The sequence below is a fragment of the Phaethon aethereus genome (assembly GCF_964289735.1).
Source record: "Phaethon aethereus genome assembly, chromosome: 18".
NCBI classification, from domain to species: domain Eukaryota; kingdom Metazoa; phylum Chordata; class Aves; order Phaethontiformes; family Phaethontidae; genus Phaethon; species Phaethon aethereus.
Window position 1 is genome coordinate 11,080,588 of NC_138594.1, and position 14,320 is coordinate 11,094,907.

Genomic DNA, 14,320 nt, shown 5'->3' on the forward strand with positions numbered 1-14,320 from the left:
TTGGGCTGCAAGAATTAGTTTTCCAATTAATTTTGTGGCATAATTGAAACCTGTCTTTCCATCCGAAAATCACCATTCCAAAGCTGGAAGTTACAGAATCATAGAATCATACAGGTTGGAAAAGACCTCTAAGATCATAGAGTCCAACCATAAACCTAACATTGCCAAGTCCACCACTAAACCACGTCCCTATGCACAGATTTGTACTGTTCCAGAAAGTTCTTTACAGCTGCATGTTTGATAAATGTTCAAGACGTCCTAAATGCCTTCATGGATGTTGGTGGAGGATGAGGTTGGCCACGTGCCTGCCAACTCCCTGCTGCAGGTAGAGCTACTGTCGCCACTGGAGGTGGCCGTACCGGTGAGCACCCCCTGGGCTGTTGAGGGCACACGTTTCGTTGAGTGGAACCAGTGCTAAAAACCCCCTCTCATACATCTAATACCTTTAAAAATAGCATATAAAGACTTTGTAATTAGGGTCAGACACGGCATGCTTTTGTGGTGTGGTCCCGTCGTAGATCTTTCGCTCCTTTCTTCTTAGTAATGCTGTTCTGTTTCATGAAAGGAAAAAATGAAAATCAGACTGTGTTAGAATAGCATCCATTAATTCAGATACCACATCTATAGTGCTAATACCATTTTTAATTTTTACGTGAAATGTTTTGTGCAGTTTTACTCAGCTACCACAATATGATGCTTTAAGGCTTGTTATAGAATTATACTTGGTTTTTAAAACCAATTAATTGTAACAAGGACAAAATCTTTTTAATGCAAAAGTCTTCACTCTGTAATGCAATAACTGCATGTAATACTGTCATAATCAGATAATTTTAGCCAAAATATGTATTAACTGTGTGAAACTAAACAAGTTAATTTTTGAATCAGTGGGATTCCTCTATGGCTCATCCAATTCAAACCTTTTTATTATAAAAATGGCTATTACAATTGATATTTCTGACAAGTTTTTGCCAAGTGTGAATTTCAACAGCTACCTCTCGCACACCGAAAACTAGTTTAAGACCATTAACTATATTTGCAGTGCTGCCCATTGCTGTAAAGAGAGTTAGACTTTAATGAATACTGGCTGACCCTCCAAATACTCACCTGCCAGTTGGATTCTTATTCATTATGTTTCTGAAATAGCATGTAACCTGAAAGCACGGGAATGCCCTGAAAATGATACAGAAGCAGCTTATGCTTCATACAATGCTTGACCTGAGCAGCCTGTTATAAAAGAAGGAGCCCAGGAAACTGCTGCTTGTGTACAGCGTGCCACTTTCGACCTTCTCGTTTGTCGAGATAAGTGTAATATAAATCCTCCGCGCTGTTCGCTGTACGCGGCTATGCGTACGTACTTTGCTGTAAGTCGTTCCTTGAAAAACAAATAAGTAAAAAGGCGCTTTTTTGTGTGTAGCGGTGCTCTATGTGCCCCAGGGGAGCAGGTTTGTGCCTCCCTAAGCTGCAAAGCAACAGCCTATAGTCAAGAGGCATTAAATTAGTTTAGTCACGGGTTTTAAAAAGGGGAAAGTTTTATATTTCTGCAGTAGAAGAAGGTGGAAAAGAGCATTCCTGTGCATCCCTGTGAGTTAGATCTTTTCAGCTGACCAGTGTGATATAACTTGTAGAAACGGCCTTCTGCAGAGCTGCGCTGGTGCTCCCTGTGCAGCGTGTGATGGTGCAAGCCCCGTACGGTGTTGCACAGCTCGAGGGACAAGCTGAAGTCAGCAGGTGTCCATAGTTTTTACTGCCACGGGGTCTAGATAACCAGTTTTAGAGTCGATCTAAATGTGTTTACCATCTCCAGTGGAAGTTTTGGTAACTCAGTACATCTGAAAATCAGACCCCTGAAATAAGGATGGTTGGAAGTGCAAGTAAATGCAAGATTCTGTGGCTTGTTGATGACTAGGAGACAACTTCTAAATATTTTGTTAATTGGAATTTGTCAAAGCCATTATAAAATGTTGTAATTAACTTTAAATAAACTGATGGGATATACTGTAGTTGGGAATAAAACCCTGAAATTCAGCATATCCTTCTTCTGGATCGCCTCTGTCATGTCTATCAGAGGTCATCCTGGTTCTACTCAGTGTGAACAAGCAAGTTCTAATTTGTTTATGAAAGTTATGGGCATTTTTTTATTATTTATTGGGTTTTCTTCTATGGGTTCAGGAGGTTATAAAGCCGCTTCTGTGAAAGATGAAGACTTTTTCCCCAGGCAAGTTGAGTGAGAGCAGCTGTAATGTGATCTTTGTGGTGCCTTGCTGACTAGTATCTCTTCCTTTCTGGGAGTAACAGTAATTTATACTATTACTGTAATTTATTTTTTACTTTTTTCCCTAAAGATAAACTGACAGTTTCAGTCACTCTATGATACAAAGTGGTGGTAAAACCTAATCTGAACCTAGATGACAATACAGTGGAAAGACTGTTAACATGGGTGAGCTTGAGTACGAAGAGAAATGTAGCATGCATAGAGCTGTCTGCCATAACTACTTCTGTGTTACTGTTCTCTTTTTGTTTATGCAGCTCCACAAAATGCCCTTGCGGTGTTTGTGGCACGCTTTAAATGAAAAATGTAAAAGTAGTGGAATTTAATTTGTCTGGTGCTCCAGAATTCTTATATATGCTGTTTTAAGCCAATATGTAGTGCCATATCTCTGTTTATAACAAAAAACAGACAAAACATGTGTTCTCAAAAATTATGCTTGTTTTTGATAATTGGTTTTGATTAACTTTTTTAGTAGATTTCTTAACACCAGCACACAGATGAAATAGAGAGACCTCCATATGTTTCATAATTTTGGAATTTGAAGGAGTTCAAATCTTAAATTGCAGTATCATGTAAACTTCAAGATTATTTTAAACTGGTGGTAATATACTTATATTAAGCTGCATCATACATAACTGCCTGGATAGTACGAGATGATTCAAGCCCTATCACGCTTGGCAGTGATTCGCAAACACTGTCTGCAATCTAAGCTCCTGAATTTATAGTCCACTAAAATCGATAAGGCTATTTGCTTGACTGAAATCCTGGTGTTTGCAGAACTGGAGGTTCAGTCTTGCAGCTGGATCCAAGCAGGGTTCAGGGGCTTCTGTGGTCCCCAAAACAGGCGCTGGCACACGGGCAGCTGAAGGAGCATGTGTTCGTGTGCTGGATGCTGTGCCGTAAAACTAAGGACGACAGATCAAAGATTTGAACGTGAGGTCAGATGGATTTTGAAAACTTAATCAAGCGTAAATTTACTTCAGAACTCAGCTTCGTAATATTCTGTCCCCCTAAGAAGATATTTTTCTTAGACACCTGTCCTCAAATTTTAGAGCCAAGAACACAAGCGCGCTTAGCAGCTCATTTGAGGACAGTGTTTTCAGGCTTGTCTATCAATATAATACCGTGGCACTTTGCAAGAAAAAACAAATCAGAATTGTGTCCTGAAATTAAACTGAAATTATTTTTGAGCGATTGTTATTATTGAGTTATTTCTGAACTTAAATTATTCGAGGAAAAAATCTTAAGAACTGTTATTCCCCAGAATTATAGAAATACTTGCTTATTGGATCCCACTGTGACAAAGCAGCCTTGTTTTCAGTTTGTTTTATTCTTTATCTTTGAATTGTGAAAAAAATGCTAGGAGAAGGAAAGAGCTGTATGTCCAAGAGCTCCCAGTCGGTTCAGCTGCACGTTGGGGTCGATTCTCAGTTTAATCGCCACCTTGCCGGGGAAGGGACGTGCCGAGGGACAAAAGGCCGTTGCAGACACCAAGCTGAGACACGAAGTCGCGTCCTCCGTGTCGCGTTGTACCCTTGCAGCCTGTGCCTGGGACGTTCTTCCTTTCCCTTTTCCTCCGTTCAGAAGCGAAGTCACCCCGATAAACTCGGGTGTGTGCTGCCTCCCTCCCCCTGCCACACACACACACTCACTCTGGGGTTTTTTCCCCCCTTTTTTTCAATCCGCAGAAGTCTTTATGTTTTTCTAATAATTGGCAGCAGAGGTACGATTTCTCCCCTCTTTTAAGTGATGAATAGTTGGCCGCAGATCAAAGGCAAGCCCTTGCGGTTTTTTGGCTGCCACAAAAGGGCGTTGGAGTTGGCGCGGGTCCCGGCCACAGCGATAGGCATGTGGACAAGGTGCCAAGCGCAGGGGTCGGTGGCAAAGTGTCTGTGCACGTTCTTCAGCTGAGCTAATCCGGTTGCCTTTTGTGTGTGTTTCAGGCAAACAGCCGGCTGAAGCAGGCCGAAAGGGAGTACGGTCAGAAGCTGGCTAAATCCTCGCAGGTAGGTAGCGAGAAGACGGGAACCTCAGGGGCATCCATTTGATTTGGAAACTGGATGAAAAGTGTGATTACCTCTGCTCTTAAGTGTAGGCCTTGACAGTCAAGAGAAGCCGTAACGCTTCCCAAATCAAACGTCTGTCTCGCAGATTTTAGCCTCTCAGAAAACACAGAGCGTTAAGCTGACTGGAAGAAACGGGTGGGGGTTTTTGGGTTCTAAATTTCACCTTTCCCATCTCCTGAGGACCCAAGAGGGCCGAGTCCTCCGGCAGTCGGTGGGAGGGGAAGACGGGGTGCTCCAGCAGGCAGCCCCCGTCAGCCGGCACGTCTCGTGCCAGCGGGAGCAGTTGCACAACCAGGACTCGCGTTTTGTGTCACGAGGCGGCGGCCGCCCGCGCAGCCGGCGGCGGGACGGCGGTCCCGACTGTGCCGTCCCCGTGTTTATCGCCGCTCCTCGCCAGTTCAGCGTTTCTGCCCAAAATAACACTTCGAAGAATGTCAGCGTCCTGACAGCAAACTGGTTTGGACTTGAGTTTTTGTTCTTCAGAGTAGTCTTTTGAACGTGGAAGATGAAAATGTGCGTTGAATTTACATATATGCTTAAAAATTATGACAGGATGATTTTTAAATGTTTCAGCTTTCAGTTTGATTGACAGGTAGTACTGAAGTGTGAAAAATGATGGAGATGCAACCAGAAGTTAAGCTTTTAATAATACGAAAATTGCCATGAGGATTTACGTGGAGGTGTCATTCTTCTCATTCCTCCCAACCACAGCAGAATGCCTGCCTTTTACTTGCCAAGTGTGTTTTCAGCAATAGTAATAATAGTCTAACAATGATCTTTTAAAATCAATAAAATACTGCAAAGAATGATTTAGAAGCCTGTAGGCAAAGGTTATCAGTGAGACGGTGACAAAAATTCGGAAACTTTATCACAAGTGCTTTTAAAATATTTTAAAGCTCCTGATTTCAGCTTTTCAGCTACCTTTGAGTCTCGTCTGTAGAACTTGTCCAAAATTTTGGCTTTAGAAATTTCAGTGACATTTCATTGGACTATCACGTTTTTTCACACCACATTTTTTGAGACTGCATTTATCAGAATCATTGTTTAAATATGTTTTTACACTATATTTCTAAAACCAAATGTGTGTTTTCTGCCCATTTATTTGCATACAGAGAGGTTGTGGGGTCTCTATCCCTGGAGATACTCGAAAACCAACTGGACACAATCCTGAGTAACCAGCTCTGGGTGACCCTGCTTTGAGCTAGTCCCTTCCACCCTCACCAATTCCACGATTCTGTGATAAATCAAAAAGAATGCTTTCCTAAATGCCTTTTTAGTAATTTGTTGAGAGCTTTATTTATAAAGAAAGAAAGAAGCAACAACAAAAAAACCCCTATTTTTTTAATCTTGCCGTTTGAACCTGAATAGCAGAAAATTGATAAAGCACAAAAGTAACATTTAATGCATGCCAGACCTTAAGGACAAGAATCCCTTTCATTGCTAACTCTATTTTACCTTTTGTCATTGCCATTTTTATGCTATTGTCATGCCTTGTGAGTATAAGCGAAAGTCAGCCTCTCTATGCCAGACATAGTTTGCTGTTGATAGAAAAACAGGTCTTGGTTCATTCATTAAAACTGATGGAATAATTTAAGCATTTCTGAATTTTTAAACTAGGGGTGAGGGAAATTGCTTTAACAGTGGGAACACCTAGGTAGTGTAGTGCAAGGTAATAACTAACCTAAATGACGTAATAAATTTTGTTAGACTGAAATTTATTGGCTTGTAGAATAGTCTCAAAATGGAAAATTTTTGAGACTTTTGTTTTTTTTAAAGCTAGACATTGCTGTGGCTAATACACTGTTCTCTTTATTGGGAGAGATGGACCCAGTGACTAGAACTGGCATTCCTCTGCGCTTTCTGTGGCAGACACAACACATACATCATCTGTCAGGGCTATTTGGCACAATAAAGGAGTTTCACCCTGATGTCTGAATTTCTTTAGTTTTGTGGGTTTGAATCAAATCCCTAAAGTTACTTGAACATAGGGGGGTTTTTGTAGCTCAGTATTAATAATAGGTCAATTGCAACTTTTCTTGTGGTCATGTTGCTGACAACATCTGTCTAATCTTACTCTCTGTGGCCTCTTGGAACATTCACTTTTAACACCCACACTGAGAAGATATTTCAAGAAATTTCCTCTGAAGTTTATACAAAGTAAACAGATTTATTTTTTTCTCTGAAAAGTACTGCACAAAGCAGATCTTTCTCCATCAATTCATGCTGAAGTTCCCTTGCATGCATTTCCGAACTCCTTTGCTAGTCCGGGGTCTTAACCCAGTAAAAGCTCTAAATGGCACTTTCGTCTTGTGTTAAAGGGTTTGTTAATTTGTTTTCTTTTTTAAAAGTGACAAAATGGAACATACGCAAAGGTTTGCATGGCTTCAAGTTGTTACCTTAATAATTTACATGATCCATCGCTTTCTCCTGCTTTCTCACTGCATGTGTTACACACCTGGCAAAGCCAAATTTCTGCAGATTGTGTGTCATCTAAATGATGATCTAAATTGCAAACCAGTGATACTGCTTAATTCTGCCCGAAGAGTTACACCTCTCCAGATAATCTCTAAATTTTGGCCCATTGATTTCATTAAAAGCAAAGTCTTCCTTTTGATCGGTGTATTATCTTTTTTAATATGCATTTGTTTTTTGAAAAGAAATACAGAAATATCCATGTAGGTTTTACTCACAATCTTTGTTATTCTCTGGGCTTTATGGGTAGTAAAACATAAATAAATTTACAGCAGAGTTTTAATTCGTCCTTTTCCCCTCCTCCGGTGATTCTAGTACCTTCATTTGGAGAATATTCCTTATGATGTTTGTCTTATCCTATTAGTCGTTCTAAACCCCTTGCTTTTTCCTAAATAACTGTGGCCTTAGTGTAGTTAAATGTTTCTGCACCAGTGAGGAGGCCTCGCACACACACAAGTCTGAACGCGCTGGTAGTCTCACCCTGAACTGCCTGTGTGCTGAAGTGCTTTTAGAATTAGACTATATTATGCTGCTACAACAGCTTAACCTTAAGCTTGAATAGATACATTAAAGCCAGTGACTCTCCCATATGTTTAAGTGCTTTGCTGGGTGATGACTTACACGTCAGGATAAAACTCTGTTAATATGCCTGAAGGATCAGGTTTAGTTATGACTTCCCACAGTGATAAAAAAGGTGAAGCAAGTACGTTTCAACAAATCATGAGTGAATCGTGTAAAAGGTCTAGTTTAAGTGTCCTCGACATTGAATCAGGTCCCCACGATATTGCTAAGCAGGATATGCTGCTTTCAGCAGCTCAGAAATTCCACTATCAAGTTGAAATTTCAGTCCAGGATGTAATTTTGGGGTTTTTTTCTCCTCTGCAGTATCAAGCTATAAAGTATCCTTCTAGAAAACAAACGCCACCATCACTATGTAAATTTGCACTACTGGTTTCAGTGCAGGGGAAGGCTGGAAACACGCTCTATTTTGAAGATCACAGATGTGCTTTGTTCTCATGAGTAAATATTTTGGAATGTCATAGTGGAAAACTCTTCCAAATGTTTTGAGTTCAGCAATTTTTGTCATTTGCAGCCTTACTATATTCGTTTTTCTCTATGTGGAATTTCATGCTTGCTAGTGTGTGATATGTTAATTTAAAATATTTCGCTTGCACAGCAGAGTTTGCCAATGCCATGCTTGTACCGAGCATAAAAACATGCAAAATATATGCCTTTTACTGAAGAGAGATTTAGCATGCTGTTTTCTTTTTTAGATCATAGCTGAACTTAAGACAACCATTTCCTCTCTGACGGAGGAGAACAGCCGGCAGCAGCTCGCTGCGGAGCAGCGGCTCCAGGAAGTTGTACAAAAGTTTGAAGATAAGAAGCACCAGCTGATTACAGATAATGACAGAGCAATCAAGGTAATCTGGGGATTTTAGTCACTGATGCTACTGGCTGTTTGAGTAATTAAAAGTTCTGCACTGGGCAGATGAATGCAGGTATCGTTCCTGTTCACACAGCGCTCACGAATTCCATTCGCTGGACCTTGACTTTGATGTATCTGATGACTCAGGCTCTCTTTCCTCTTAGCTGATCATATGCCTGCATGAAACGTTTGGTTTTGGCGAGTCTAATCCATCCACTTCAGTCAAATACTTGAAACTTTCCTCTTCTCTTTCTTTTAATATTGACTTGGATGTTTTAATGTATTTTCAGCACCTTTATAATATAGAGTGTTTTCAGTAGTTGGGGAAAAAAGAAGGTGAAAAATAGGAGAGCTGAGTTGCACCACCTGAGAGCCGGCAGTATTGCAGGGGCTTTAGCTTGGTTTTCACAAGATATTCTCAACTTTATGTTTAGGGCTGCAATGAAGGAAGGTACATTCTTAGGTTCCATTGAAAACTATATGCAAAATCTGTGCTGAATATGAATGGAATAAAGTGTTTGTTGTTTGTAACTTTTTTCATTAGATTTCTACGTATTTTGCATCACAATTGCATTCTCTGTTCTTTTTCAAAGAAACTGTAAGAGACTATGGGTTCTGAATATTTGGACTCTTTTCCTTGCTGCTTTGACACCTTGATTCAAAGCGGCTGCAGAGACTCCCACCTGTAGAAGCTAGCAGAATTGTTTTTTAAACATTTTTCCTTTCAGAGTAGTAAAGAGCAATGGAAAATTTTTGAATCTGTGTAATCTGCTAGGGTTGACAATGAAAACACTTCATTAAAAGTTGAATAGAAGAAGGAACTTTTTTTTTCTTTGTGAAGACATTTACTAGTACCAAACAAAGAATTACATTGTTAAATGTAGAAACTCATGGAAAAAAAAAAACTTCTACAGTTTTTCTGACTTTTTGTGCCAAGAAGAAACCATGGGAGTTTTTACACGTTGGAACTATCTGATGTTCAGTTATGGTACAGTTAATGTTGTCCTCTATATTTGATTAATTTGCATAATGAGATAAGGTTGACATTACCGTCTCATCATCTGCAGAGTGTTCTTTTCCTTTCTTTCATAAAATGCTTCCTGATTATTTTTTTCTTAAGGAAAATGTCTACCTTTATTTGTGTATTTGCTGAGGAACAGAATTTTTTTTCTGATCATTCTTTAGTCTCTTCTGTCAAAGGTATAGCTGTAAAAATGCTGGCTATAATCTGTTACCCAACTTGAATCACCAGAGGTAGTTTTTATTATCACTAGGCTCTGCAAATAGAATATAGTTCAATCACATTATTTTGGCGTACAGGTGGATTTTTGCCGCTTAGGAAACTACTATTTGTAATTACCCGCTTTTCCAGTGGCCATCTAGGTACACAGAAACCCTGTGACAGCGGAATAGTCTTCCATATAGTCAGAAATATGCTGTAATTCAAGTTATCACGTATGATACTTCAAAAAAAAATATAAAATATATATATATAAAAAAACCCTCTTGAGTTATATATGCGAAAAACATGGTTTAGACAGTTTACCAGCTTTTTTCTTAGCGCCTGGTGCAAATGCTACTGTTGAATTTCTGGATTCACTTAAACTAAGTGCCATTCAGCAGAAACAATTCAGCTGTTGGTAACAACAGTTTTTGAACACTAATGATTATAGGTTGTATGAAATCCTTCTCCATGTAAATCTGTGTTCAGCTCTATTATAAACTTAATTTTGATGTTACTACCTCACAATGTACTGAAATACAGAAAACCACAGAGGAATTCTGCACAGGGTTACTAAGCAGTGTCCCAGAGAGATTTTAGCACTGGTGCTGTGAGTATGTTTTGTAAGATTTGGTCAACTTGGGGAAGAAATTGCAACAGCTGTTATGCTTGGAACTTTGTTTAGTATCATTAAGATTTTACTTTTAAAAAAAATCTTCCTTTGAAACCACTGATTTAATGGAAGTTTACTGAAAGCCAGATACCCAAACAGAAAATTCTTAGGAAGGTAAACTGCTGCGTACGCTTCTGGAAGCAGAAAGAGGTGTTTTTAATTTTGGATCTCTTAGAATTTTTAAGAACCACACATAATTCTAGATGAGCATATGTAGAAATACTTTGGTTTTTATTAACCTTGGGCAAAAAAAATTGGTTTTGGTGAGAGTGGAATCCTAGATGTCCTGGAGATGGGGAACAACATCTAACCTAGGGCAAGTTGAAGACCTTGAGGGATGATTAAAGAAAAATTCTAAAAACAAAGCAATTCTTAATATAGCATAAGCCTTTGAGAAAACTTAATATAGTGTAAGCTACTAAAAAGACTATCATTAAAAAATGGGCATTTGCTAAATATAACATTGATTTAAACTAATATAGAGGAACAGATTGCAATTTCCTTTATATGGTATTGGGTGACTTCCTGTAAGACCTTCCAATTATTATTCCCTTTCAAAGGGAGAAATACATTTTTACAGAAACCAACTGGCTCTCAGAGAAGTTTTGGATTTAGCCGGTAAAGTGATATCCAGATGTGGATGCCATAATACATGATTTTCATGTTAATTCAAATTCCTGACTCTCTCTGCTAGTTAAAGATTTCTGAGTTGTTACTATTTCACAGTTCTATCTATCTTCATCTTTATTGTTATTTTTTAAAATATTAGTGAAAAAGAATAAATGAAACTTTTAAGAGCATTTTGCTGCTTTTAACAACATAAAACCCCAAAATGAGCAACCCTTTTTGGCTTTAGATGGCCTCAGTTTGGGTCAGTTTGAGACAAATGCTTAAACTACTTGGCATTCTGTGTTACACCGTGATTTGTCTGGCCTACGGGCAAGTCCAACTTTGTGCCGTCAGAGTCATAAAATCAGGATAAAATTTTGGCTCATCACATTCCTTTGTTGTGGCTTAGAAGGTCACCAGTTCGGATGCCATTGCGTTGCAGTGGCTAACAGCAGAGACCTGAGAAGCAGTGGTCTGACAAGGCGTTGAACAACTGCGTGACTCCTGTCGCTGCCTTTCTGCTGCTGCTGAGCTTGAGCCTGTTGGGATTACGACAGTGTTGGCACCGAGAGCGATTCTAAAAGCACAGCTCGCTCTTCAGTGCCATGGAGGTATCTTTGCTTTGAACTTACCAGGACTTGCGTTCTTTGGAGCAGAGTACAAGGATGTTGCAATTGGCTTGGCATGGGGCAAATCCAGCAAAGCTCACCTGGTCTCTGTGCCATGCCTCTCCTGTAACGTGCTTACACTTCAAAGATCAGGAACCATTGGTTTAGGCCATAGGATTAGTTGAGAGCGCAATTATATTAATGCCCTACAGATGCTTGGAAAAGCTGCTTAAATTGCCATGTCTGTTAACCCATTTGTGATGCTTTAGACTGGGATTCCAGAAGGCACCCTCCAGTAAGGGTTCGGGTGCTGAACTCCTGAGAACGTCTATGCAGGAGCTGCGTTGGTCATCGAAGTGTTGTGTAAGCTTATTAAGGCTAAATTTAAACTACCTTTCTTGCATCCCGATAGCAATCTAGCCACAACAACCCGGAGCTCAATATGGTCGAGCATTTACCTAACTTTGCTGCTGCTTTTGGCAGTGGTTACTGGCTGGACTCAGCACTAGCATAAAGCTGATTGCATTGTAGAGATACCTTGAAGTTATTTATGAAATCCCAGCCTTAGGTTTTTTTTATTAAATCCTTTTGGATCCTGGGATTGGAAGTGCAAAGCAGTTCCTGGGACTGAAACTGCAAAACATCTTCAGAGCATTTTATTGTAGAAGTTGATGGCCAAGTGGGGACTCCACATCAAAAAGTAGATTCTGGAAAGAAATGGATGATGGATAGCATGCAGTGACAAACCCACAACAGAAAAGGGAGAAAATGATGCTTTTTTTTGCCAGAGGGACCACATTTGTTGTTTGGCTCATATTACAGATTCTAGGATTCTGTTATATCCCCTGAATTAACACCAAAATTTCATTAGCAAAACATGGTTTGAAGATGACATATTTCAACACTTTGTCTGTCAGCCAGCTTATGATCAGATTAATTCTGTTAATAAATAAGACTTAAAAGATTTCTAGGAAAGAATGTCATATAATAATATTCCCCTTCATGTGAAAAATTTTGAAACAGTTGTTTTTCTTCAATATGTTTAAAAATGTTGAGAGAAAAAAAAATCAAAAGTATATTAGATAGCCATATCACAACAAAGGAGAAAAATTCTGGTTTTAAATTGTCTGGACTTAGGTGGGCATTGAGTATTCTCAACATCATCGTGTCTTTATTAGATGCTATCATATCTTGGAGCACAAAGATAATTTCCTCTATGCAAAGATCAGGCTGAGGGTGTTATCAACACAGTGAAATTTCTCAATGCAACTATAACAAAATACTTACTCTGCTATAGTATTCTTGAGTCAGTCCTTGTGTGGGGTACTCTTGTTTCCTTCTATTCTGCAATACTGTTTCCACAGGGGGATTTTAATGTTGTTATCACTCTAGTTTGGCATGTCATGCCAGCAAATTGCTCCATGAAGAGAGTCCGTGGTCTCTTGGGCTTGCTGCTCGGAGGACCCGTCTGCTGCCCAGCCCACCTCTCCGGGCTGCCTGTGCCCTGCTGCGCCGGGGCAGCATGCCTGGCCGCGTGTCCTGCTTCTTTTATTTGCATAATCCCCCCTCCCTTTCATGTTTGGTTCCTGCTAAAAGCAAAACAAATTATTTTAAACCTTGGCATGTTTTAAAGCATTCAGAACATTTCTTTAAGGGCACCTGATATCTTTGTTTCCAGAAAGTAGTTGTCAAAATATACAGATGGTATTTACAAACGTCTCTAAAATGCAGTGTATCAGAAGAACTGTGTTTTTAGAAATTTTGTGAACAAGCTAACTTTGCGCTTAGCTATACTTCATTATCAGCCGTGTTTATTAGCAAATTCCACTTGTAATTACAAATAATATTTTGTATTAAAAGAAAAAGCATGTCAGAGTTATGGGAACGTTAACTAAGTGACTGTAGTCCTGCAGAACTATTTAGTCTATTGTCCTCAAAATACCTTTTGAAATACTACCATTGCACTCTGCGATAGCCAATGTTGGGTTTAGTAAGAAATAAACGATTCTAATTTGTTGGTTTAGAAGTCCCGAGCAAAGCTAACTCTCAGTGGTTTGGGTGTCCTTATTAGTGCTTATTAAGGGAGGAGAAGCATCAGAGAGCATACTACCTGAATTGACCTGATCTCCAGTACAGAGAAGAAGCATTTGGGTCCTGTCTTACAAATGAGACACTGGAGGGTAGAGCCTTGATTTTGTCCAAGCTTTGTGGCAAAGATGGAAAATAAGTCCTGACTCCTGAGGTCCGGACCCATGCATCAGTTGGAGCATCAGCCCTTCTGCAAGAACGGTTTTAGGATCCAAACAGTAACGAAACGGTAAAGTGGTTTTGGAAATGAGATCTCCCAGCGTTAAAGCCCCATCTATGAAGTGCGTTGCAGTCTTGTCGGACCCTTTTGAGAAAGCTGGGCCAGTTCAGTTCCTTACCTTTTTATTAAGGCTGCTGACAAATGTCCAAGCCGTGGCAAATAATGGGGGAAGATTTACACATTCAGCATTTTCTTTGTATTTACAGCAGAAAGACCGTAATGCCTGGTGGTTCAGAAGGCTATGAGCATGTGTAACTGATAGCACTGAGGACATTAATTAGGAAAAAGAACCTGTAAGCTTAGTGTAAACTGAAAATGAAAACCTAAAACTTAGGATAAAGTGAAGGCAATGATTATTTCAAGGACTTTTTAAGTGAGTCTTGACTCGTTCCCCGCTCCAGCATACATTGATGCAGTAGGGTTAGCTGTTATAATCTAGACTACTGTTGAATAGCTGTGTAATAAACTTCTGCCAGTAAGATTCACATTATTTATAAGCTTTTTTTATATTTTATTGTATTTTTTATTTAAACTTGGCTGAAGGTGTTTGGGGTTTTTTAGCTAACAGTGCCTGTAAAAAGGAGGTCAGCATTTTGCTGTTGAAGCTGACACTGACTCATGTCTTCTAAGACATCTGGTCAGAACATGCATTACTGTTTGTGAT

General features: G+C 39.5%; 1 protein-coding gene across 1 annotated transcript in view; it reads left to right on the forward strand.

The window, feature by feature from the left end:
• Positions 1-14,320, forward strand: part of CEP112 (centrosomal protein 112) — a gene marked incomplete at both ends in the record, with an annotated part of 184,569 nt that overhangs the window by 123,160 nt on the left and 47,089 nt on the right. Inside the window, 2 exons of the mRNA XM_082008283.1 lie at positions 4,213-4,275; positions 8,082-8,231. Coding sequence (XP_081864409.1) covers positions 4,213-4,275; positions 8,082-8,231 — 213 coding nt within the window. The remainder of the gene's footprint in view (positions 1-4,212; positions 4,276-8,081; positions 8,232-14,320) is intronic.